This window comes from Triturus cristatus, chromosome 3_2 (genome assembly GCF_964204655.1).
Source record: "Triturus cristatus chromosome 3_2, aTriCri1.1, whole genome shotgun sequence".
NCBI lineage: Eukaryota > Metazoa > Chordata > Amphibia > Caudata > Salamandridae > Triturus > Triturus cristatus.
In genome coordinates, this window is record NC_140584.1 from 666,588,781 (window position 1) to 666,612,885 (window position 24,105).

Below are 24,105 nucleotides of genomic sequence, written 5' to 3' on the forward strand. Positions count from 1 at the left end.
GTTCTGCCATTTCGGCAGGCCATAGTCCTCTTGAGGGTAAACCTGTTGGTGAACATCCGTTGATTACTAAATTACTCAAGGGTATTCGCCTTGCGACTCCCCCTTGTCCTAAATACACGTCTTTATGGGATGTCTCTATTGTCTTGAAGTTTTTGGACGCCTGGCCTTCCAACTCCTTGCTTTCCCGCAAACAGTTGTCAGCCAAACTGACCATGTTGTGATGCCTTGTCTCTTGCAGACGGGTGTCTGATGTTCGGGCATTAGACTTGGCTGGTCGTTGTTTTACTCCTGAGGGTGTCACTTTTCGCCTCTCTCGTCGTACCAAAACGAATACTTCATTGATTTCCTATCCTTCTTTTCCTCTTCATCCCAACCTTTGTGTGGTCCAATGCGTCAAGGATTATGAGGTATGTACTGCTTCTTTACGTTCTGATTTACAGGGTCAACTGTTGATTGCTTTGCAGAAACCCTTTCGTCCTGTTACCCCGGCTACTTTAGCTCGTTGGGTTCGCTGGCTTATGTCTGAAGCCGGCATTGATGTGTCCATTTTTGGTGCTCATTCGGCACGAGGAGCTATGGCTTCTAAAGCTTTTTCAATGGGTGCTACTTTGTCTGACATTATGAAGGCCGCAGATTGGTCTTCTGATTCCATGTTTAAATCTTTTTATTATAAACCTATTGATCATGTTGCCTCAGTAGTCGTGGATAAGCTTTGAACAAGCATAATCGGAGCCTCCTGTCCTGACATAGAATTAAACATTTGCTAACATTCGTGACAAGAATTTTCAATTCTATTAAGGACAAGGAGGCGAGGATTATCCCACCCATTTTGTTTCTTCTGATGTATTTATTTGCATTTATACTGATGTTTGCATATGTACTATATATCTTCTGATGATGTATTGCTCTCTGATGTTTTTTCCCCCCCTTGTTATATTTTATTATATATCGGATGTATTTTACGGCAGTCTGTCTCTTTTCAGGTTCTGACCCGAAGTGACGATGTTACTGCTTTTCTGGTTTCTTCTGCATCCGATGGCTTTCGGCTACCAGGGTCCTGTCGCCTTCCAGTGCTGTGTGTTTTTTCCTTAAGGACTCCTGCGGCTACTGATGGTGGTCCCTCCTGTTGGTCATCGTGACTCTTAATCTGTTTCCTTCTATTTGAACTGTTCTCCTCACCAAAGAAAGAGGATGTTGTACTTGCCATATTACCTTTTATACTGTGGACTCTATGGTTATATACGTCATACCCTAGTGTTTATGGGTATTGTAGTTTTTTGTTACATATACTGTGTTCTTATTGGCTGCTGAGCATTTCTAGTAAAGAAATGAGAAAGCATAATCCTCGCCTCCTTGTCCTTAATAGAATTGAAAATTCTTGTCACGAATGTTAGCAAATTTTTAATTCTCGTTGGCGGCAGCGCTTCGCGCTGCAACGCCAGCGAGACCTAAAAAGGGGCCTGATAGTTTTTTTTAAAGTTAGGAAGAGCTAACCAGCCATCCTCAATAGATAATTGTAAAGTTTCCAAATTGATACAGGACTTGATCCCGGACAAAATAAAATGGTGCAACATCTGCTTGATCTCACAAACAAATCTCTAGTGCTCCTTGATCATTATGTTGGAGAAAATGAAGAGAAAGAGTGGGAGGATCATCATCTCAGTTAATGCTACTCTTCCAATGATAGTTAACGGATACGGCTGACACTGATGCTGCAGATTCTGAGCTTTAGCTAAGGTGGGAAGGTAGTTGAGCTGATCAGAAAATCATGGGAAACAAAAATGCCCAAGTACATTTTGGAGTGCGAAGTTTGAAATTGAGGCAATTTTTCAGTCGGTAGAATGATTTCAGAACAATTACACAAAAGGGCTTCCGACTTAGAGTGATTCATTCTAAATCCCCCCAAATCAGAAAAGGACTTAATTTTTGCAAATGGTCTAGAGTTATTATACTCCTCTGCTCACAAGTACAGGATCAAATCATCGGCAAATAACTTCAATTTTGGTGTGCCATGTAGGGTTTTTTTATTAGATGGTCTTGCCAAAGAGCTAAAGCCAGAGGCTTGCTGTAGATAGCAAATAGCACCAGAGACATGGGGCAGCCCTGGCGACTTCCACGACTGATCAAAGGTGTCCCAGCTGTAGGTGAATTGACCATAATTCTGGCTTGAGTTCCTCGATACAGGTTTTTTAGAAGCCCTTCTAGCTTCGAAGGGAAGCTGAATTTAGATACAATAGCAAAGAGATTTTCCCATTAGATCAGGTCAAAAGCTTTCTCAGCATATATACTAATGATAGCCGCTTTAACCTTCATGTTTGAAAAAAAAATCAACAGCCTGTAATAAGAAATTGGTGTTTGCCGAGTAGTTCTCCCTGGCAGAAAGCCAGTTTGGTCTCTATGGACCACCTCTTGAGTTAATGGTCTTATTCAATAATCTTGGTAAATAACTTATAATCGTTATTCAGGAGGCTAATAGGCCAATATGAACCAAGCTTTGTCGGGCAGTTTACCCTTTTTCAAAAAGCGAACAATTACCACCTCGGTAAATGAACTGGGGAGTTCGCACCCCTCGAATATTTCTTTAAACAGTTTAACCAAGAATGCTGCAATCTCAGCCATAATAATGTTGTACATCTCGGCCAGCAGCCCATCATTCCCACAAGCCTTACCATTCGGGGAAGTCTTGATGGCCTCTTGAACTTCAGTAAGCATAATAGGGGACACTACTGTTGTCTGATGCTCTCTGCTCAGAAAAGGAAGATTAGTAGCCCCTGAAAATTCATGAATTGCATCTGAGGAGGTCGTAAAAGAAGATGCATACAAATTAGTGTAATGTGTTAAGAAAACCCTATCAATATTGTCCGATGACTCTAGAGTCCCACTGTAAACTGATTTGATGATTGCGGTGTTGCGCCTTTTCTTGACAGACCATACCAAGAATCGGCAAGTGTACTCCCTCCCTTCGTAATAATGCTGAAAGCTTGAGTTCCGATTGATTATTTTTTTGTAGCTGAAAAAAGACCTTTCAGGGCCTGTCCAGCCTTCATTAATCTAAGGCCTGAACTTTGAGAGTAGCCCGCCTGATGATCCCGTTCTGCTTGATCCAGAATAAGTCGCAATGCTTGAACTTTTTCCCTCCTTAGTCTGGATACTTGTGCTTTAAAGGCAAAAATGTCACCCCTAATATAACCTTTGTATGCCTCACAGACTGAGAACGTGGAAGCCGACCCCTCTTTCCTTTCTAAAAATTAATCTAAATTGGATTGCATCACTGCGACCCAGCCCATATCAGTTAATAGTGATTTGTCTAGTGACCATTGCGGTCTTTCTAGCTGTTTGAAACAAACATTTACTTCTATGTTGGGGATTGAATGATCGGAGAATGGGTTTGAACGTGTCTTAATTCCTCCTAACCCATTCATACAAAATGTATAAAAGTTAAATGATTGAGGCCGAGTTTAACCTTTTTTAAAAGCAGGTAAATTCCTGTATTTTTGGATGCTCTAACCGTCGGGTCAACCAGCACTAAATCCTTAATCATTTTGGTCAGTAAATTAGAAGCTCTAGGTTTATTCTGGGATTTATTCTCATGACAAAAAAATCAAACCTTACGTCCTATAAAATGTAAAAGTCAACCCCAATCACTAAGAGACCAGAGGATGAGAGAAGGGCCTAATATCGATCTTTCAGAGGGCCATATGAGCAGATTAAGCTAAATAAATGGTTTTTGAATTTCATTTTGACAATAATCCACCTTACATTCAGATCCCTAGAGACCTGCAAAACCTTCCCCCTTAAATTCTGGGTGATAAATATACCCCAAATATAAATATATATTATAATATATATTATTCCGCACCTCGAATTTAATCTCAAACGGCAAGCTAAGATGACAAAAATGCCCAAGTTTATTTCACAAACATTCCACGCTTCAGCCGGCACTACCGTATGCAGGGCCGGCTGAAGCGAACAATGTTTGAGGAATAAACTTGGGCATTTTTGGCAACTGAGCTTGCCGCTTGAGATGAGTTTCTTGGAGCAGGATAATTTGAACTTGAGCTGACACAAGCCATTGAAGTGCGGATCTGAACTAGACCGGATTGCGAGCCCCATTAATATTGCACAAGGCAATTTTTATAAACTTCCTAATCATCAGAAAGTAGCTTGGAGGATTCTAACTCCTTTAGCATGCCCTGTTCTGCTAAATTATGTACTTCTGACTTTTCTACATTTTTTCGCCTCTGTAATTGAACCTTGACAGGTCTAGAAGTCCTTTGACCTCATAGATTAAACCAACAGCCTAGTCCCTCTGATCTCCAACTTTGTGTTGTGCTTGCACCCCCCAAAGAGGACCCAATAGCCTGTGAAATTCAGGGACTGCCTGCTTCAAGACCATTTGTTCCAATGATAGAATTGGACCTTTGAAGGGTTCTACCTATAAACCCTACCTTATATGTTTATATTACTTGTAGTACGCACACCGCAGAACCAAATTTCTCAATATACAGAGGCAATTAAGATGGCCTTCAACAACTGGCAACATTATGTGATACAGAGGAGAATGGAAACAAATACTTGATTAACAAGAAGAGTGCTTGGTAAAGCTGTTTGTATATAACAACAGGTGGATCTTGAGCCGTGACTTGAAATTTTGTAAAGATTTATGGCTAGCAGGTTAATCCAGAGGTGGGTAGTCACCACAGAGAACCGGCTGTTACCCTTCTTCGTCATTTTCATCATTTGGTAAACATATTTAGGTAATTTCCCCACCCCAAAAATGTCTGTAAAAAGTTTGGGAGTCTGGCTGGATAAATCCCTTACGATGGAGACTCGGGTACCAAACTCTCGGGCTGTTACATGGGATATATCAGAATGCTTCGGAAATTCTCCCTCTGCTTCCCATGATTTCTAGAAGAATAGTGGTCCAGCGCTCAGTCTTTCATGCCTACACTACAGAAACTCTTTTTCCAGCAGCTCCCAAAGCCGTAATAGGCAAGCTACAAGTAGTGCAGAATGCTGCGGTACGTGTCTTGTTACAAATACCGAGACACACATCAGTGAGAAAAGTTCTTAGGGACCTTCATTAGTTACCAATCTCCCACAGAATCAAATGCAAGGCTCTCTGTATCACTTTTAGAGCTTTGAGCAGAGAAGGGACTTCCTATTGCTCGTCAGCTCATAACCCGCTACACGCCGACCAGGGCACTTCATTCTTCCAATGAGTATAGGGCAGCTGAGCCTCGCATTAGAAAAACTATAAGCGGGGGAAGGTCCTTTACCTGACTTGCGCCCACTCTCCCTTGAGGTCTGCTGGCAATGAATGCACATTTTGTAAACTACTTAAAACGTGGCTATTTGACAACTAACCCTCTACTGCCTCTTCTTGGAGTATTGTCACCTATAGCACTGGGATGCATACAGGTCGCCAGGCACTTTATAAATCCTCATAGTATAGTAAAGTTTAGCATCAATCCTGTCTGAGGTGTTGTTACCTGCATTCTAGTGTCTAGTGGATCTTTGTTCTTGATTTGCTAGCCACAATAAGGTCACATGAAAATCAAGTAGCCTATTGATCTTGCGAAGATTCAGATCCAGTCCAGGGCAGCAGCAATATGCAGCCATGGGTTTTGTTTAGTACAGGGACAGATTAGAGCAGTAGGATGTAACATTAGGTGCAAAAAGATCTCACGTTTGGCTGAAGGCACATTAATATGCAAAATCACCTTTAATAAGACATCAGAATGGGAAAACATTTAGGAGCTCAAATCACTTTTATGTGCAATATCACTTTTAGGGGCAAGACCATCCTTGTTGAAAATAAGTGAACGGGGATATTACATTTAGGAGCAAAATCACATTTACATGCAAGGTCGTTACACGAAGAGTGTGGGAACACTTTTAGGAGCACAACTCACATATCGGAACAAAAACATATTAAGATGCAAAATCACATTTAGGTATAAAATCACTCTTGTGCAAAATTAACAGAGGAGTGGAAACACTTTAAAGAACACCTAAAGTAAAAAGCTGAAATGTCATCCTTAACACAACATCAGCAGGACTGTGGAAACAGTTTGGGGCACATATTACTTTTAGATGCAAACAATCTGGGTGCAAAATCAAACCGTGCAACATAAACAAGAATATGGAGACTCTTTGAGATGGATAACCATATTGAGGAGCAAAAATCACATATGGTCCCACAAACATATTTAAGTGCAAAACCAATAAATGCGAGAGAAAATGTAGTAGTAAGATGTCACATTTGGTGTAAAAGGTGAGCATCAGTGTGACGTCACATATTGGTCCAACTGCTCAGTAAGATGCAAAATCAACGGAGATGTGGAAAACCTTAATTACCATATATCACATATAGGTGCAAAATCACCATTGAACAAATTAAGCAGGAGCGTGAAACTGTACTTAGAAGCAAAATCACGTGAAGGTGCCATATCAAATCTAGATGCAAAAACACCTGTGGTGCAAGATCAGCAGGAGGAAAAACTTTTAGTTGCAAAGCACATTTACGTGCTAAGTCTTCTGTGGCGCAACATAAACTAGAGATTGGATACAGATAGGTGCAGAACACATTAAGGAGCCTAAATCAAATGTAGGTATACAAACATATTTATGTGCAGAATCTCCCTTGAAGCAAAATCAGCAGGAGAGTGGTATCGTATTTAAGTGTGAAAGAAGCATGGTGATGCATGATGCCCGAGGGCTATCTCACAAAATGTTCAAAGTTTCTTCTTTTCAGTTGTCAATTATACTCATAAATGTAGTATTTGGAAGATGCAAATGAACAAAACGAAAGACCCAGGCAGTGCAGCTTCTATTCTCAACACTGTCGTTCATTTGATATGTTTGTTAGACTGGAGCTTTAAATTCCAGTATGTTCAATTGCTATCTAGTTTCACTTGCATCATATATGTCATGTTGGAGATAGTCATTTTCCACAGTTCAAAACAAATTGGTTCCCCCTTCTCTAAAGGCCTGCCAGACAGGACACCTACCACCCACCTGCATCTTCCACTCGCTAAATGACCAGCGGCTTTGAAAGCGTGCAATCATATCCATGCAGTGAGCGTTCAATCATTTTTCTATAGAGTACCGTCCAAGCAATGTTTTTCACTGTTGGATCCTGGGTAACTAATGGTTAGCTATCACCGGAAGGATGATCACCTCCAAGGTTGTTAGCAGCCTCCCATAAAAGACTCCCTGTCAGCTTAGCCCAATCCAGCTGGGTGAAGGAGTCGCCAATTAATGCGCTTGGATTTTCCTACTTACCATTGCCTCTTGAAGGCCGGACATGCACCATATTCTGTCTGGCCTACTGACCTTCTTGGCTTGTATAGGCATGACACAAAATTTGATCCATCGCTGTTGCCAAAAGAGTAGAGGAAACCTTCTTAATGATGAATAAAATATGGTGAGAGCTAATGAGTGATTGAAGGCATCTATACTGTCTGAATCTTGCATGTTGGTATTTACAAAGATTTATTCACTTTATGTAACCTTTTTTGTTTTTAGACATTATGCTAAACTTCCGCACAACGTACGTCAGCAAGTCTGGCCAGGTGGTGTACGACCCCCGATGTATCTGTGTGCACTATGCAACTACCTGGTTCTTTGTGGATCTCATCGCTGCCCTGCCTTTTGACCTTCTCTATGCATTCAGCGTCAATGTGGTGAGTAGGAGTTTGGCTTTGGGGTGCGGGTACTAGTCACAACTTGAAGTTTATGGACCATGAGCACTATAGCTAGCCTAGGACTTCCCTCCAGCCATGCCTCTCCATACACCTACGCAGTCTTTGTTCATCCCACTATTCTTGCTTTCCATCCAGCCTCTCAATAAAAAACTGACACTTAATCTTTCAGTCCCTCCCATCAACCTATCTCAATCTATCCCTCTCTCTATAGTTGCTCTGAAAGTTTTAAGGTGTAAAGATATTAATTGGTGTTCCTTCCAAAAGACATCTCTTCGTTAGAGAGACAAAATCAATATTCTTTATATTTTTATATAAAACAATAATGCATTTATCCACTGAAACATTGATTCTGTAGGTTGCTCAAAGAAAGTGCATATAGAGGTGTTTATTTTAGGGTGCTCAAGTACAGAATGTAAATAGAAGAAGCAGCAGACCGTCGTTCCCCCAAGAGGGTTGAGTGGCAAAAAAATAGCCTTAATGCCCAATGAGATTGCTCCATTATTTGAAGTTGCATACCCAAGGGCATCTTGTGAGATTCTCTCGTACATAACCATCCAGATAGCTGTAAAGTTTTAACCTTGTTTTGTCAAAACCTACTGAACAGATTTAGACCAATTCACAAAAATAATTATTTTTTTTATAAATATCTAGCCTTCAGTCAAATTTGGTGTAAATCTGTTCAGCTGTTTTAGCTGTAGAGCTGTCTGAAAATTGCATGGGGAAATTGTGTTTGAAACCCTTTGTTCTTGGCCCCAGGTTGCTGAATCACCTTGAAACGTTCCAGGAAGGACCTAAGGTTGATGAACTTATTTTGGGAAGGTTTCATGAAGATTCATCAAACAGAGCTAAGTCATTACCAATCCCCAAAAATCTATTTCCTATGGAAACGTGGGCCTAACTATAACCACCATTGAGTGCGAGCAGGGAAGCTACTGTGTCCCGGGGTGGAGTGAGCCAGCCCCGGGGGATGTCGTCCCTGGAGCCATTAAAGACTCAGTGATGGGGCTGCATGGCACACCTCCCTTCTGTTTTAATTATGGCCCTAACTATAACTACCCAGTGGAAACTGCCACTGGATATATATATATATATACACACACACGCACACATGCACACACACACACACACACACACACACACACACCCTTTCTGCACTGTCGGTGGCTTGAAATGAAATAAAAGGACTTACTTTGAAGCTGCAGTAACCTGGCTGTGCTGTTTTTCTTCCACACCATTGGAGTGGGGGGCTGTCAGTGGTGAAGAAACCTTGGATATATATATATTTATTATATATATATCAATACGGAGAGAGAGAGAGATCTAGATAGATAGAAGGTGGAGAGCAGTTTCTTCATATGGAGCAATCTATAACACCACTGATGCCTGTTTTTCGAGAAGAGCTTTTAAGTTTAGGATTAGCTAGTGCAATCCACGCCAACCTAGAAAAGTGACAAGTGCTTTTTACCACTCCAGGCACAGATTACAGCTTTAGGCTGGTCAAGTACCATCCAAACCAACCCAGACGGAATACAAGCAATCCCTGACACGTGTTTCACTCTTATAATGTAGGAGCTGCTCTTGACCTAAACCTTGGGAACTACCCAGGGTTCTCTGCTTCATTTTTTTCCTAATATATGTGGCACTCTAAGCCTGAAAGGGTAATGGTTTGACTTATACTGTATGCTCCCTTGTGTCAGGACAAAGCTATGTATCTCTCACAAGGTCAAATGAGAGCAAAACAGATCTGTCAGGGACTGCTTTTATTTATTCCACGTCGACTTGCATGATATATATGCTTCCAGCAGTGTTCAATGGTGTGCCACATACACATATTTATCCATTATAATCAATGGGGTAACCCAACACAGTCACTGGACCTGGGTGTCAATTGATACAAAAAACAGTGGTCCGGGACCAATCTCTTGAAAAATTATTAATAATACTATTTAGGAAACATATAATGTGCATCAACCAAGAATTTCATAAAAAACATATATTTATTTTCATTCAGTATAAAACAGGATTGAGGGTAGGTAAGAGGGTTGCTCCAGATAGGAACATGCAAAGGATGTGCTCAAGTGTAAGAAAATTAGAGGAAAGGAATTCCAGAAGGGTCAAGCATTTACAATGTTTTAAATTAGACTGATAACAAAATAAACAGTCATCATAAACCTGGCCAACCACAACATAGATATTATATATTTAATACTTATAATGAAGAGTTTGATTTCCTATGTAAAAAAGGGGGGAGAGGGCCGAAAAATTGATGGTCCAGGTTCAAGAAGGGGGGATAGCGTCGACGTTTCGATCGGACTTAACGGCGTAAGATGGAAATTTCAACCTCAGCCACGCGGATCTACCTCAGGACGGGGGACTGGATAAGGGACAACCCTACAAAATGAATAAAGTCAATATTTACTGAGGGACCTCAATGGTGTTTATCTATATTTTTATCAACCATACCAAACCTACCGACCTCAATGAGCTGTAGAGAAGGATCTAACCCAATGAGGCCATCTGAAAAAAAAAGAGATGCACATTAAGAGGGACCATAAATGATACCAAAAAATGGAGGGGGAAAAAGATTAACCCCAATCCTGGGACTCACCCGTCTCGATTTCGAATTGGCACCCAATTGCCTAAAAAAATAAACGGGGAGGGGTGAGGGCAAAAACCCTGTGTGATAGATCGTGGTTCCTGGATGCTAATTTAAAGGGAGCTGATAATTCAGTAGACCCAATAGTGATGAATCACCAGCTGAAAATGAAAAGCATGAATGGATGATTAATCATTAATTAGAGAATTATCAGTATGGAATATAGTAACCACAACCGTGGTACTCACCCATCAGGAACGAGATTTCAAGCTCAATATTTCACAACGGCAAGGGAGATTACCCCGTATTTAATCGCGGTAATAGAGATCTACTTCCACAAAGCCCAAAATAGTGGGGACTGGTGAGTTCCACCCACTGTAGATAATTCCATTATCTGAAATAAATAAGAGGAACTAATGAAAAAGGGGCCTCCTTGACCTCTGCAAAGGACCTATTTGTAAACCGTAGCGAAAATAATCTTGAAGGCGCGGTGGCTGCCTCCTGCCCTTCTACGCGGCTCTAGCCGATTGCGCTGGAAACCGCACGAGTGATATGAAAACGCTGTGACATTACACACGCATATACGGAGAGTTCATATAGAAAAAAGATTTCCGCTCAACCCGATGGTGACCGCGCTAAAATTGTAAGGCAAAATTATTTAGAAAAAAGACTCAGTGGAGCCTAAAATTAGAATTCATTATTGTGCGAATTCACATTAATTAACAAATACGCAAAGTGACATACCTAATTATATATATGACAAGGACAATACAAATTCTCAAAAACGATATGTACATAACAAAGACCACAAATTATTGACAAAACATGCCACTCTTCAATATATACAATGTAAACAAATCTCGAATTGATCTAAGTATAGTGAAAGTGTGTAATAAACAAGTGACCAAAATACATTATTCACTATGTACGTTAAAAGGATGAATACACATTATATGGGAAACCTCCCAATATAGTAGAGCCCCACTATATATATAACAGAGATGTGACCAGTGTATTAATTGCATGCAAGTCACATTCTATACTCTGTTGACCAGGGATATGTAGAGGTCCAAACCAGTGTTCAGCCGTTGTTAAGTGCTGATACCTGTCTGGAGATTTCTTCATACTCGTTAAGTCCTCTAGCCACCGTGTCATGAATATGAATCCACCTGCACTCACGGTAGTTGAGAATCCTAGAGAAATCTCCACCACGTGGATTTGCTTAGACCTTCTCTAGTACCCACCATTGCAAACTTTCTGGTGTGTGCCCAAAAGATCTAAAGTGCTCGACGAGGGGAGGCCCCTGCACCTGACAACGTATACGACTACAGTGTTGTAGGATATGTGTCTTTACTTTCTGGATGGTGTGACCAATGTACAGAGGCAGGATATAACATAAATCACTCCAGTTGAGTTGCAGTTGGTATGATCTTGAATATTATGGGTGTAGTTGTTATGTGTGAATGATTTAAGTTCCCTTGTCATTGGGCAAGCCCTACATTGCCCACACTTAAAATGTCCTTTAACCTGAGGGATGTTCCATAAAGTGGTTTGCACACCTCTGGATTGAATGGGTAAAAAGTATTTGACTAAATGGTCCCTCACACTTTTTCCTTTTTTTAAGGCATGCATTGGAGGTGGCAGTCCTCCAAGTTCGTCGGTTATTAGGTGCGAATGTCGGTTTATGATTTTCTTTCTTAATCTGATTACTTTTAGTATAAAAAGTAGTGACACACACCAACCGGTTCCGATCAGTGGTATCCTTCACCTTTGGTTCCAAACGAAACTCTCTGTGGTTAAACCACGCCCGTTGCCTTGCTTTTTTAAGTAGTCTAAGGGGATAACCCCTCTCAGTTAATCGTAATATCAAGTCAGCTGACTCCAAAATATAATCTTCCTTGTTTGAACAGTTCCTCCGCAACCTTAAGAATTGACCAAATGGCAAATTATCCCTAAGGTTGCGGGATGATGACTAGCATAACGCAAGTGTATTGCGTTCAGTTGGTTTACGATATAAACAAGTGAAAAGTTTATCCCGTTCCACTTTGATCGTTATATCCAAAAAATTAACTGCCAACTCACTAACTTTCAGTGAGAATTGGATGTCATCAGTACAATTATTTAGCCAAATATGGAATTCTTTCAGCTGAGATTCACCCCCTTTCCATATCAGTAAAACATCGTCAATATACAGACGCCAGAGTTCGATACATTGACGGTAGTTTTTTTTTTAATCATTAAGGACGTAAGTATGTTCAAACATATACATATAAATAATGGCCAAATTCGGCGCAAAACTTGCCCTCATCGCAACTCCTTTAGTTTGTACATAGAATGCCCCCTGGAAGTTGAAAAAATCCCGGGTCATGGCAATCTCAAGGAAATGAAAGATGAATGTGGTGGGAACTCTATGTGGTCTTGGATGATTTTCCTAAACTCTTCTGATAACCGTCAGTGCCTCCCCCATTGGGATATTAGTATAAAGCGATACTATATCCATGGTGGCCAGAAGATTGCTGCCACAAAGGAAGGGACGATCGTCCAATTGCTGGATTGTTTGCATAGTATCGCGTAAATAAGTGATGGTATTCTCTGCAATAGGCTTAAGAAATATGTCAATGTATTTACACAGTGGCTCTAAAATAGAACCATTTCAACTTAAAGGATGATGACTGGGTGGAAGCAATGCAGAGTCCGAATGAGATAGCAATATGGGCTCGATTTCGCCTAGTTCAGCTCAGAATCCTACATAGATCCTACTACTCAAGGATCCTGTTAACCAAAATTTGGAGGGTGCCCACATCAACATATCTTCGGGTGTGGACAAGAGGGTACATTTTTTCATGCTCTGTGGGAATTCGAGGTGATACAGGAGTGTCACTGTGTTCATGTCATGTGTTTTGTCACTTAAGATCCCACGGTATGCAAAGTGGCTCCTAGCTGTGTCAGGGAGGAGTCCTAGCCTAAATATCAGAAAATCTGGCTGCGGGGTGGCGAAGGGATATATTGCAAGGGTGTGGAGGTGCGATGATCCACCAAGGCTCATCTAGACTGGTGATAGAGAGCGGAAAAGGTTGTTCATCAGAGCAGGGGCTGCCCCAAGAAGTGGGAAAAGGTGTGGGGGGCCTGGCAAACTTATAAAGGGTACTGACGGACTGGAAGCGTATTCCAAGGGTCAGACGAAATTCTATGCTAGATGGGAGATGGGAACCTACAGTATAAATATGATGGGCCGTAAATGCGCCACTTTTGATTATGATCTATGTCCAGTTTTGGCCTCTGTTACTTTCTAACTCCATGTATGCAACACAATATTTGACATGTCTTGACTGTTTACACTGTATGATGAGCTTGGTTTCAATAAAAAGTTTTTTTTTTTACAGAAGTCCTTACTGCTGGATGAAAGAAAGATTTTTTGTGTATGTTTGGGAGATGCAGCATGAATCATGTGCGTATGGCTCGACCACATACAGACCAGAGACACTGGAGTAAATAGTGACGAGCCCGATAAAAGCTCAAGGAACCATGATAAATCGAAATTATTTAAAAGATGGTGGTGAATGCTGAATGATTTAGAAGATGCTGGGGACATATATTTTCTGCAGTGATACAAATTCAGTGGTCAAGCAGACCTCACTGCTGAAGTGAAAACCTGTTGTCGACCTCAGATGATGCGGCACAAGTGTAATTCATAAAACTGAAGTGCTAACTGGCAAACCACTCAGCAAGCTACATTTCCCCATATTGGAATCATTCAGTATAAGGGAACATTCATACACACATTCAACACGAAGGTTGAGGCCTAAGCAAATAGAATTCATATTAAAAATCCATGCACTTTCTTTGAAACAAAGGACTTTATCATTCAATGGCGGTACCTGAGATATTCTACAGTTTGCCAGCGCATCTCAATGGGGGAGCGCTTGTGTACAACATAATGATCAATTAAGGGTGCATTGGCCACACAGCATTTGACGGGCAATTCATGTTACATGATATTATCCTGTGATGGATTTCCTGCGTGGTTTTTGCTATGTATTGTTAGCCACTATGTACTGTTTCTATCTATGTAAATAGAAATGGTATGCAAAAAGCAATCGTGCAGAGAAGAGTTATTCATTCATTTTCAAGCTTGGCTGGGCTCGAATGGACGGAAAATTCTGTCGGTATGAGGTGAAAAGTATTTTTCTTTGCAGTGAAATTGATCATGCTAAGCAGGAGAAACTTTGCACAGGCAAATACAGAAATTGTGACCTTCGGCTACAAAAACATATTCGCACACCGAACCCCTGCATAAGATTCTCAACCGAGATAACACTATTAACCTAACGTGTACTAGTAACGCAACTGCTCACCCGTCGAGGAATTTTTGTGCCGAATAACAGATGTTTATTGTTACAAAACAGTTCTAATTGTATCAACTTCGAATATATATAGTTGCTTAAAATGTTTTATCTAACTTTGTATGTATATTTATATATGCATATTGATATATGTATGCATACACATACATACAAAGACAGATTTAATTATTTTAAGGAAACATATAAAGACATATATATGTATATATCTAGCCTTCTTTAGTGGCCCCAGGAGCTTTATCCTTGGCCCATCATGTGTCGCTCCCTAAAATACCCTTCCAGAGATGCCTTAGGCCCACCACGGCCCAGCACGGGGAACATTGTATATTTTATCCAAAGAGATCCTTTCAAATTTGCATGAATATGTCATGGCCGTCGGTATTTCATTAAATGTGATCAGAACATTCGTTTTATCTATGGTTCAAAGTAGCCATGTCCTCTGCTCTGATGCAGTCTGCCTCCGGCAGCTCTTTCTGTACAAAGCAGAAACCCATCCTTCCGCTGCCCAAGGCTAGGACTGGCGCAGACATGGGGTTGGTCCCTCTGGAGCAGGTTCTTCTGATACTTCATCAAGCAGCTTCTCTTTTCATTTTGACTTGGCCTGTTCACTGGTATTTTGTGTTATTACTTTTACTAAAACTGAGGTAGGGGGTTTGCTTTGAATAGCTGGATTTGCTTTGGTATGATGGTTGCTGACTTGCAGCATTAATGACGTCTAAAACCCACAAAAAAGAAAGATAGCTAATTTAACTTGAGGCCAAAGACCATAGGCTCACATCCAACCTCTGTCAGGCAGCAGAGATGAGCATGTGATATGATTTGGCATTTCGAATGATTTATGTTGACGAGTTGATCAACATAGAAAAGGTCCCAATAGAAAAGCGCCAGGTTCTCTCAAACCATCATAGTAATTGGAACTATTTGGTGATATTATTGGCGACGAATCGATTGAGTATACAGCCCCAGCTGCACTCTCTCTGCCCTAAGCAGTGCGCTAAGAGTCTTGTGAAAGACTCGAGTGCGCCAATAATTAGGCCTTCAGCGTGAAGTACTTTCCAGGGAATCTGATGTCAAATATGATTTTAATGGAGGGTTAAGTTACTGGGTACCTTATGTGCAGGCTGGGTTTAAACACTTGGTGGTGCTAATGCAGATCAATGCTGGACTTAATTATGAATTTTATGTATGTTCAATTTGGTGTAATAAATGGATTGTATGCACAAAAAGTTTGGTTCTCCTGTTATCTATAATGAAGGCTGAAGATGAGTGATGTTGTCTGTGTGTATGCTAAGTGGGTTTGTTGGTGGTTCATATCCAGGCTGATGTTGGACTACTGAGAACCTTATGCACAAGCTGAATTGGTTTCAAGTGTGGTTTATATCGAGGATATGGTTGTAGTCTTCAGTAATATATGTACAGACTGGCCTTAGGTGTTTGGTTGACTTGAACACAGGAAAAACTGTAAGTTTGTCATCTGAAGGTCCATTTTGCAGCAGTTTTTATGAACATGAAAGCTTGCATTCAGGGGTTTGGTAATGTTGCCAAGTGTATGTGCTCTACAGTGGCTTAGCAAGGGTGACATGGGCCCTATTGCAAGCAGGTAGAACAGCTTTCTCCCTCTCCTTGCTTGGCAGTGAAAAAACAGCTGTAAATGGGAGCAGTGGGCCCCCCTCACCTCAGCACCGGTGCTAATGCACCTGCTGTACTATTGATAGCTATGCTCCTTTCACTCTAGGAATTAAGTTAGTAGGTCTTTCTCAATCCCGTTTGCTTATTCTTGGACTTAGATTTGACTTGCATATGGAATGGTACAAAGAAATAACCTAATTTTAAACATGGAAAACAGGGAAGCTGGATCTGGCGACAGTTGCAGGTTTCACATTGTGTGCTACATGGCCAGCATATCCTAATTTGGACAATGCTGAGGTATTATAACTAAAAGGCGATATAAGAGTAAAGGATTCAACTTTGGGATGAACGCAATACAGATGCTACTAATTAAAACAAAACCGCCTGTTATAAACCTCAATAACTATCATTCTGGCAAGAGAAAATGTGCAAATCAAATACACATGCACACACTCCTGAGAACACAACACAATCAAAGATTCCATTCTAATTTATAAAAATAGATGTATTGAACAAAATGACACTATAAGGACAAAAATCCAATAAGGGAATGCAGAGATATGAAGTTTTTAAAGTTTTAAATAAAATAGCACCAAAAAGAGTTAAGTGCCCATCGTGGTCATCTGGTTGCGCTTCACCAGGACCTAGGAGTGAGTTAAGGCTGATTTCCATGGAGTGCAGGCTGGATACAAAAGCCAGGTTCAATCCCGTAGGAAGTTATAATTTATGACCCAGTCTCTGAAAATGGAAGTAAAAAATTCTCAGTGGGGCAAGGCAGCAGGCTATGGCCAAGAAGGGCTCCACGAGGCCGTATAACTGTCGGACGAGGTCCCAGTGAAGCCGCTTACCTATGGCAGAAAATCTCGGAGTGGGAGAATTTTCAAAATTCATACCAAAGGCAGGCCACTTTTCAGCTGGACATTTTTGGCACCTTCTCCCTAGGAGGATTTCTATGTTTAAACTGTCACTTTTTTAGAGCTGGGATTCCTCCAGCGGGGCCAGGTTGCAAGCTCTATCCGAACAAGGCTCCAAAAAGCCAGATACCCTCTCTGTGATGTCCTGCTGAAATGGATTTGCTGCTGCAGAGAAGCTCAGAGCCAGAACACCCTGAATCTTTGTCCCAATAGCAATACACCTTCATCCGATTAACTTTGCAGGTTTATCGCAGTTCTCTGGAGGGCTTTGAAACCTAAACGCTTTTTCAGTACCAGGTTTTTCAGGATGTTAGACAGAGTATACTTGGACACCGCCAAGACTCCCAGCACCTCAGGAATAGCACTTGGGGGTCAAGAGTAACTCCAGCAGGGTCAAGGGCAGGTCCAGTTGGAACTGGTCAGCTGGGCTCTTCTAGAAATGTGTCTTTTTGCAGCTTTGTGTGTCATTGTAGCTTACAGGAGGTCTGCCAACTGACCTTTGGAGTCCATTTCTGTGTACAAATGGGATCAGGTCCAGCCCTTCAGGGGTCCTCACAGGTCTCAACAGCAGGTGCAGACTTTCCTCTGTCTGGGTTATTAGTTGTGAAGGACGTGAGTCCTGCACAAGTAATACATCCCCAATTGTGTGTTTGCTGGGCACCAAGAATCCCATTATAGCCCTTGACTCTCTCAGGGCGAAAAATCCAAGCAGGTTAAGGCCTAATCAGAGGAAGTGGTGTGGCTAGTAATCTCCATTCACTGGCACGCAAAATCAGCTCTCATTAAGTTATCGTCTAGTTAGTAAAAGGAAAAGTATTTTTTCTTAAGTGCACACTAATAAATACTACACATTAATTTAGAAATGTATACACTAGGTAGATGGAAATACCTTTACTGGAAACCCCCTCATATCATAATAAACCCCTAGTGCGTTTTGAATCCCACACTCACAATGCCTCCACCTACAGCTGATGTGACATATTATAATAGGATTTCATTAGCCATAAGGCAGGCCTACTGGCTTTGTCAAGGAATCACCGTGTTAATATTTAATGCAGGCCTGTTACTTTTGTCAGAGGATCACCATATTACTTTATATAAGGCAGACCTATTGCCTTTGTCAAAGGGTCACTACTTTAGTAAATCAGCCACATGTCATCATCCAGCATTAAAACCAAGTATCTACCAATGACTCCTCCTCACTGTGCGACAATAAACATTGGAAACACAGAACTCTGTCAGCAAAAAATTACAATGTGCCACAATGCACTTTATTTTCTTTCTTATATATGTCTTGTTAAACCTTCTCTATAGTGTCAATATATAAAGCTCCTGCTCTAAGTATCTGCCACAAGAGAGTGCATACCCCCATTCTAAACCCTCTCCAATGAATCCCATCATCTGATGCATGAAGTAACAAGCATTTGCAATGCAATAGGTCTTGCATTTATAAGAGTTTGAGCTATTGGCATTGTAAAATTAAAATGCCTTTTATTTATGTTTTGGTTTTAAAACAAATAAAAGGCATTGTCATTTACAATGTCAGTAGCATAAACTCGCATAAAAGCAGTGTGTGGAGTGCAGCAGTGTGCGGCGTGCAGCAGTGTGCGGCGTGCAGCAGTGTGTGGCATGCAGCAGTGTGTGGCGTGCAGCAGTGTGCGGAGTGCAGGAGTGTGTGGCGTGCAGCAGTGTTTCGTGTAGTAGTGTGAGGCATGCAGCACTGTGTGGCGTGCAGAAGCGTGCAGCAGTGTGCGGCGTGCAGCAGTGTGCTGCGTGCAGCAGTGTCATGCAGCATGCAGCAGTGAGTAATGCAGCAGTGTGCAGCAGTGTGTGGCGTGCAGCAGTGTGCGGCATGCAGCAGTGTGTGGCGTGCAGCAGTGTGTGGCGTGCAGCAGTGTTTCGTGTAGCATTGTGCGGCGTGCAGCAGTGTGTGGCGTGCAGCAGTGCGTGGCGTGCAGCAGTGCGTGGCGTGCAGCAGTGTGTGGCGTGCAGCAGTGTGTGGCGAGCAGCAGTGTTTTGTGTAGCAGTGTACGGCGTGCAGCAGTGTGCGGCATGCAGCAGTGTGCTGTGTGCAGCAGTGTGTGGCGTGCAGCAGTGTGTGGCATGCAGCGGCATGCAGCAGTGTGTGGCGTGCAGCAGTGTGTGGCGTGCAGCAGTGTGTGGCGTGTAGCAGTGTGCGGCGTGCAGAAGTGTGCGGCATGCAGCACTGTGAGGCATGCAGCACTGTGCAGCATGCAGCAGTGTGAGGCATGCAGCAGTGTGAGGCGTGCAGCAGTGTGAGGCGGGCAGCAGTGTGTGGCGTGCAGCAGTGTGTGGCGTGCAGCAGTGTGAGGCATGCAGCAGTGTGAGGCGTGCAGCAGTGTTTCGTGTAGCAGTGTGAGACGTGAAGCAGTGTGCGGCGTGCAGCAGTGTGCGGCATGCTGCAGTGTGTAATGCAGCAGTGTGTAATGCAGCAGTGTGCGCAGCAGTGTGTGGCGTGCGTTAGTGTGCGGCGTGCAGCAGTGTGCGGTGTGCAGCAGTGTGCGGCGTGCAGCAGTGTGTGGCGTGCAGCAGTGTGTGGCGCGGTTTGTAAACAACAAGAAAAGCGGACATCAAAGGAAGGGTGGGAGGGAACGAGCATATGGGGTGTGAGTTATAACGAAAGTTAATTGTTGTAAGAGGGGATAAAGGAAGTGAGGCAGAGCGCGCGCTGGCGAAAGCAGTCTGCTGCTTTCAAGTCCGATGCCAGATGCCAGCTTCGCGCTTGAATGCCTCACATGCACTGGCCATAAACCGCATTCCTAAGGTCTTGTGCCCCTTACTAAATCTCTCTGAATGCGTGAGGCGGCGCACGCGCAGGAAGTAGCTGGTGGCAAATGGAATGCGCGTGGTTGTGCGCGTAACCGCCACCCGATCCGCCTGGGAAGCCTTTGGGAGCATTTTCTGAAGCCCCTACATAAGTCTCGCTGTGCGATCGCTTACCCGATAGCCAGGCGAGATCTAAAAACCATGTGCGAACCTATGAACAGAAGCAAGCATTCTCTAAAAATGGTCATTTCGATGAACACGGAAATGTGTGGTGAAGCCTTTTGATCATTTGTGCTGCTACAGTTGATGTCATGTCTTCTTTAATTACCTTAGCATTAATCTCACCCCCATTACCCTGGTTTTTATGCTCCCATTGCTCCACCTCATCTTGAATTTGATGCCCTATTGCCACAACTCATCGTGGATGTCATTTCCACTGCCCCACCTCACACCTGGATCACGTTCCTGCTGCCCTTAATCACATTGAATTTCATGTCCTCTTTTCTCCATCTCAACCTGGTTTCTTCTCCTTATTGCCCTACTTCACTGTGGATTTGATCCCTATTGCCCAAACTCACCCTGGATCTCATATCCCCCTTGTCCCATCTCACCCTGGATTTCATACCTAATGCCCCAACTCACCAGGGATCTTATATCCTCATTGCCCGACCTCACTGTGGATTCCATCCTTGCTGCGCCACCTCCACCTGGACTTCACGTCCTACTATCAGTCTTGATCCTTTGCCCACATTACTCCACCTTTTCCTAGTTTTTCGGTCAATATCCCATCAATTTTGCAAGGTCTCATGTCTCCAACACTCCACCCCAAACACTTCAGCTCTTAAAAGCCCAGACCAGTAAATCAGTTTGTTTTACTTTACGAACCTATCACGTGCTTCATCGACAGGGGCTGCTTCCCTGGCTATTTTGTCCATGATGATTATTAACTAACCCACAGCGCTCCTCCAATTGCACGTCAGCTTCTTGACTCTGAGCAAACCCCCTTTGAAATGCATTAATCAATATCTAGTACAAGTCCTAAAACCATTTAACCCTCAGGGTTTATCATTAGTTTTATAAGCTGACCGTTGTTCTTTCATATGCCTCTAACTCAGGCTATTCCTTTGCTTTTCCTGCTCTGTGTATTGGTCCTTGTCTTGCTGTTTATATGGCACTGCGTTATTTCCTCTTTTACTGCATTTTGCTTCATTTATTATAGTGTATTGACAGCAATGTAATAGACTGCTAAACTCCTTTTTTATTTCTCTTCTACGTTTTTTTCTTTTTCCCAGTGTATTTCGTGATTTTTCCTGCCCCTTCTGTCAATGTCGTAGACTAAAATGCAGGGTTTTCTGGACATTGAGCGAACAATGACCATTTCTGTATCCAGAGCACATTGAAAATCTTCTATCGCTGTGGGCACATGCGACACCAGGAGGCTTGTGTTGTAAAGGCACTTCAATGGGAAATGCAGAATACTAATATAGCGGGCCCCTGAACCGCAGATTACCTGTAGAGTGGGCTCAAAGCCCACAGATATGTGCCACTGTCAGTGTGCCTCATTAAGCTATGTAGATGGGGCACAGAAACCTTCAAAGGAATATATTAGATACATTCATTGATCCACCTTACACCCGCTCTTCGTTCCTTTTTTCTCCTACTGACTCCAAAACTCCCCTTCTACCAGTCATCGATGCTTGACCCCTGGAGAATCCCTACTTTTATCATTTCTTCAATCGTGAACATATCCAGTATCCTTTCATATGCCATCTATCGAGTCATCATCGAAATATCCATTCTCCATTCATTATCCATATATCCTCTCATGATTGATCATCACTATAGCCATTCTTCATTTATCGTCCATATTCAAATTTCATTCATCTTCGATGCATCCATTCTACATCTAACATCCATATCTCCTCCTTTGGAAATTGGGCCACTGGTAGAGGGGGGTGAAACCCTACTCAAGCATCAGCCACAATTTCTGTCAGGGTGAAGACACAAGCAAACCCCAAATTAACCTGTGGTTAACCCTCTGGTAGTTCGACACAAAAACAGTCAGGTTTAACTTAGAGGCAATGTGTAAAATATCTATGCAGCACTTCGAACAGTGATAAAGTGAAAATACAACACAAGAAAAATCCCGAGCCAATTTAGTAAAAGAGAGAAAAATTGAATTGAGACCAATATTACAACAATCCAATAAGTAGAATCGGAGATATGTAATGTTAAAGTTTTAAGTAAAAATAATGCCTAGGAGTCCAAAGGTCGCCACAGAGCATAACAAAGTCGCAAGTTCAGGCTGACCAGATGTAGGGACCCAGTTTGGCTGTGGACCGGATACATGGGCCCAGTTAGGCCCCCTGAAAAGAATACCTTAAATCCTAGTTTGCAGAGCATTGAGAGATACATCGTCGATAATGCATCGCTAGGTGGTTCTGAGGAAGCTGTGGGGCTGTGATGTGGAGTACTGCATTGTTGGTGAGGATGTCTAAATGAGGGGCTTGCAATATAAAGCCCTGCATCAAAGATGCATTGTGCACTGGTGGTTCAAAAGAAGCTGCAGGGCTGCTATCTGGAGTCCCGTGTTGTCTTCGAGGATGCCGCCGATGGGGGGGCTTTCGATGCAAAGGCCTATATGGCACAGCGGCGGTTCGGAGATGACTGTGGGCTGAGATGCAAGGTCCGACATCGGGGATGCGTTGCGCAGCGGCAATTCTGGAGCAGCTGCGAGAAGACGCGCTGCCCTGTTTTGGCTCTGCTTACAGGACCACAGCTGGGCTGGCCGATCACCTTCAAGCCCACTTCCAAGGGTCACTTGGGGGCAATACTCACAACAACCAGAGTCCGGTGGGGCGGGCAGGGCGCAGACGAGGGGGATGTCAGCAGATGCCGAATCAGTGTGAATAAATAAATAAATAATACCTATTTTGTCGTCCCTTGGCTTCCCCCCGCTGTGCCCTGCCCCGCACCACAGCACTTACCTGAGCTGGCCGCCACTGCCAAACTCGACGATCCTACTTGCTCTCAATTTAAAGTTATCACTTATTGAATGTAATAAGTTAACCCAATGTTGTCCTATGGGATAGGCAGGTATCGCAGTAGTGAAAAACAAATGTAGGAGTTTTTCTCTGCTAGGACATGTAAACGTTAAACGTACATGTCCAACTTTTTTGAAAACACCGCACCCTGCCCTATGGGCTACTTAAGGTCTACCGTAGGGCTGATTTAATCATTTGTAATAGGAAAGGTTTGGCCTGTCACATGGTTTAGTTGTTGGGTGTAAGCTAATTTTACCATGTTTAGAGGAGAGAGCACATGCACTTGAGTACTGGTTAGCAGTGGTAAAGTGCACAGAGTCCTATGGTCAACAAAAATTACATCAGCAAACAATGGAGGAGGATTGTCAAAGGTCTGGGGGAACATCACCCTCAGGCTGTGAGGTCTAACATCCTCTTTATGTGTATCATGCATACAGCCACAATTGATTCATCATCCATACATTCAGTATTCATTCATCATTCATATTTCCAGTCTTCATTCAACATCCATCTGTTCAGTCTCATTACTGAACTTTGCCAAAAAAATATACATTCACACATTCACTAGCACAGAAATACATGCACTCAGAGACCCACACACAGTTACACACCCAGTCACAGACCCACTCAGATGCTCATGCACTCACTTACAAACCCACTGGGAGACTCCTGTACCCACTTACAGACCCACTCACACACTTATGCACCCGCTCACAGACCCAATCAAAGGCTTACGCACCAACTGACAGACCCATTCAGACACTCATGCACCTGCTAACAGACCCACTCAGACACTTATGCACACACTCACAGACCCACTAAGAGACTTATGCATCCAGTCACAGACCCACTGAGACACTTATGCAGCTACGTCCAAACCCACTCAGGCACTTACATAACCACTGTCAGATTCTCTCAGACAGTCACGCACTCACTCACAGATTCATGTACCCGCTCATAGACCCCACTCAGACACTTATATTCCCACTCACACATTAAGTCAGAGACTCATACACCTAGTCACAGTTCCACTCAGCGACTCATGCCCCATTCACACATCAACTC

At 42.7% G+C, this 24,105-nt stretch overlaps 1 protein-coding gene across 1 annotated transcript in view; it reads left to right on the forward strand.

Annotated features, from left to right (window-relative positions):
- Window positions 1-24,105, forward strand: part of LOC146857923 (voltage-gated delayed rectifier potassium channel KCNH8-like) — a 1,483,167-nt gene that overhangs the window by 994,911 nt on the left and 464,151 nt on the right. The window contains exon 6 of the mRNA XM_085648652.1: window positions 7,531-7,688. Coding sequence (XP_085504778.1) covers window positions 7,531-7,688 — 158 coding nt within the window. The remainder of the gene's footprint in view (window positions 1-7,530; window positions 7,689-24,105) is intronic.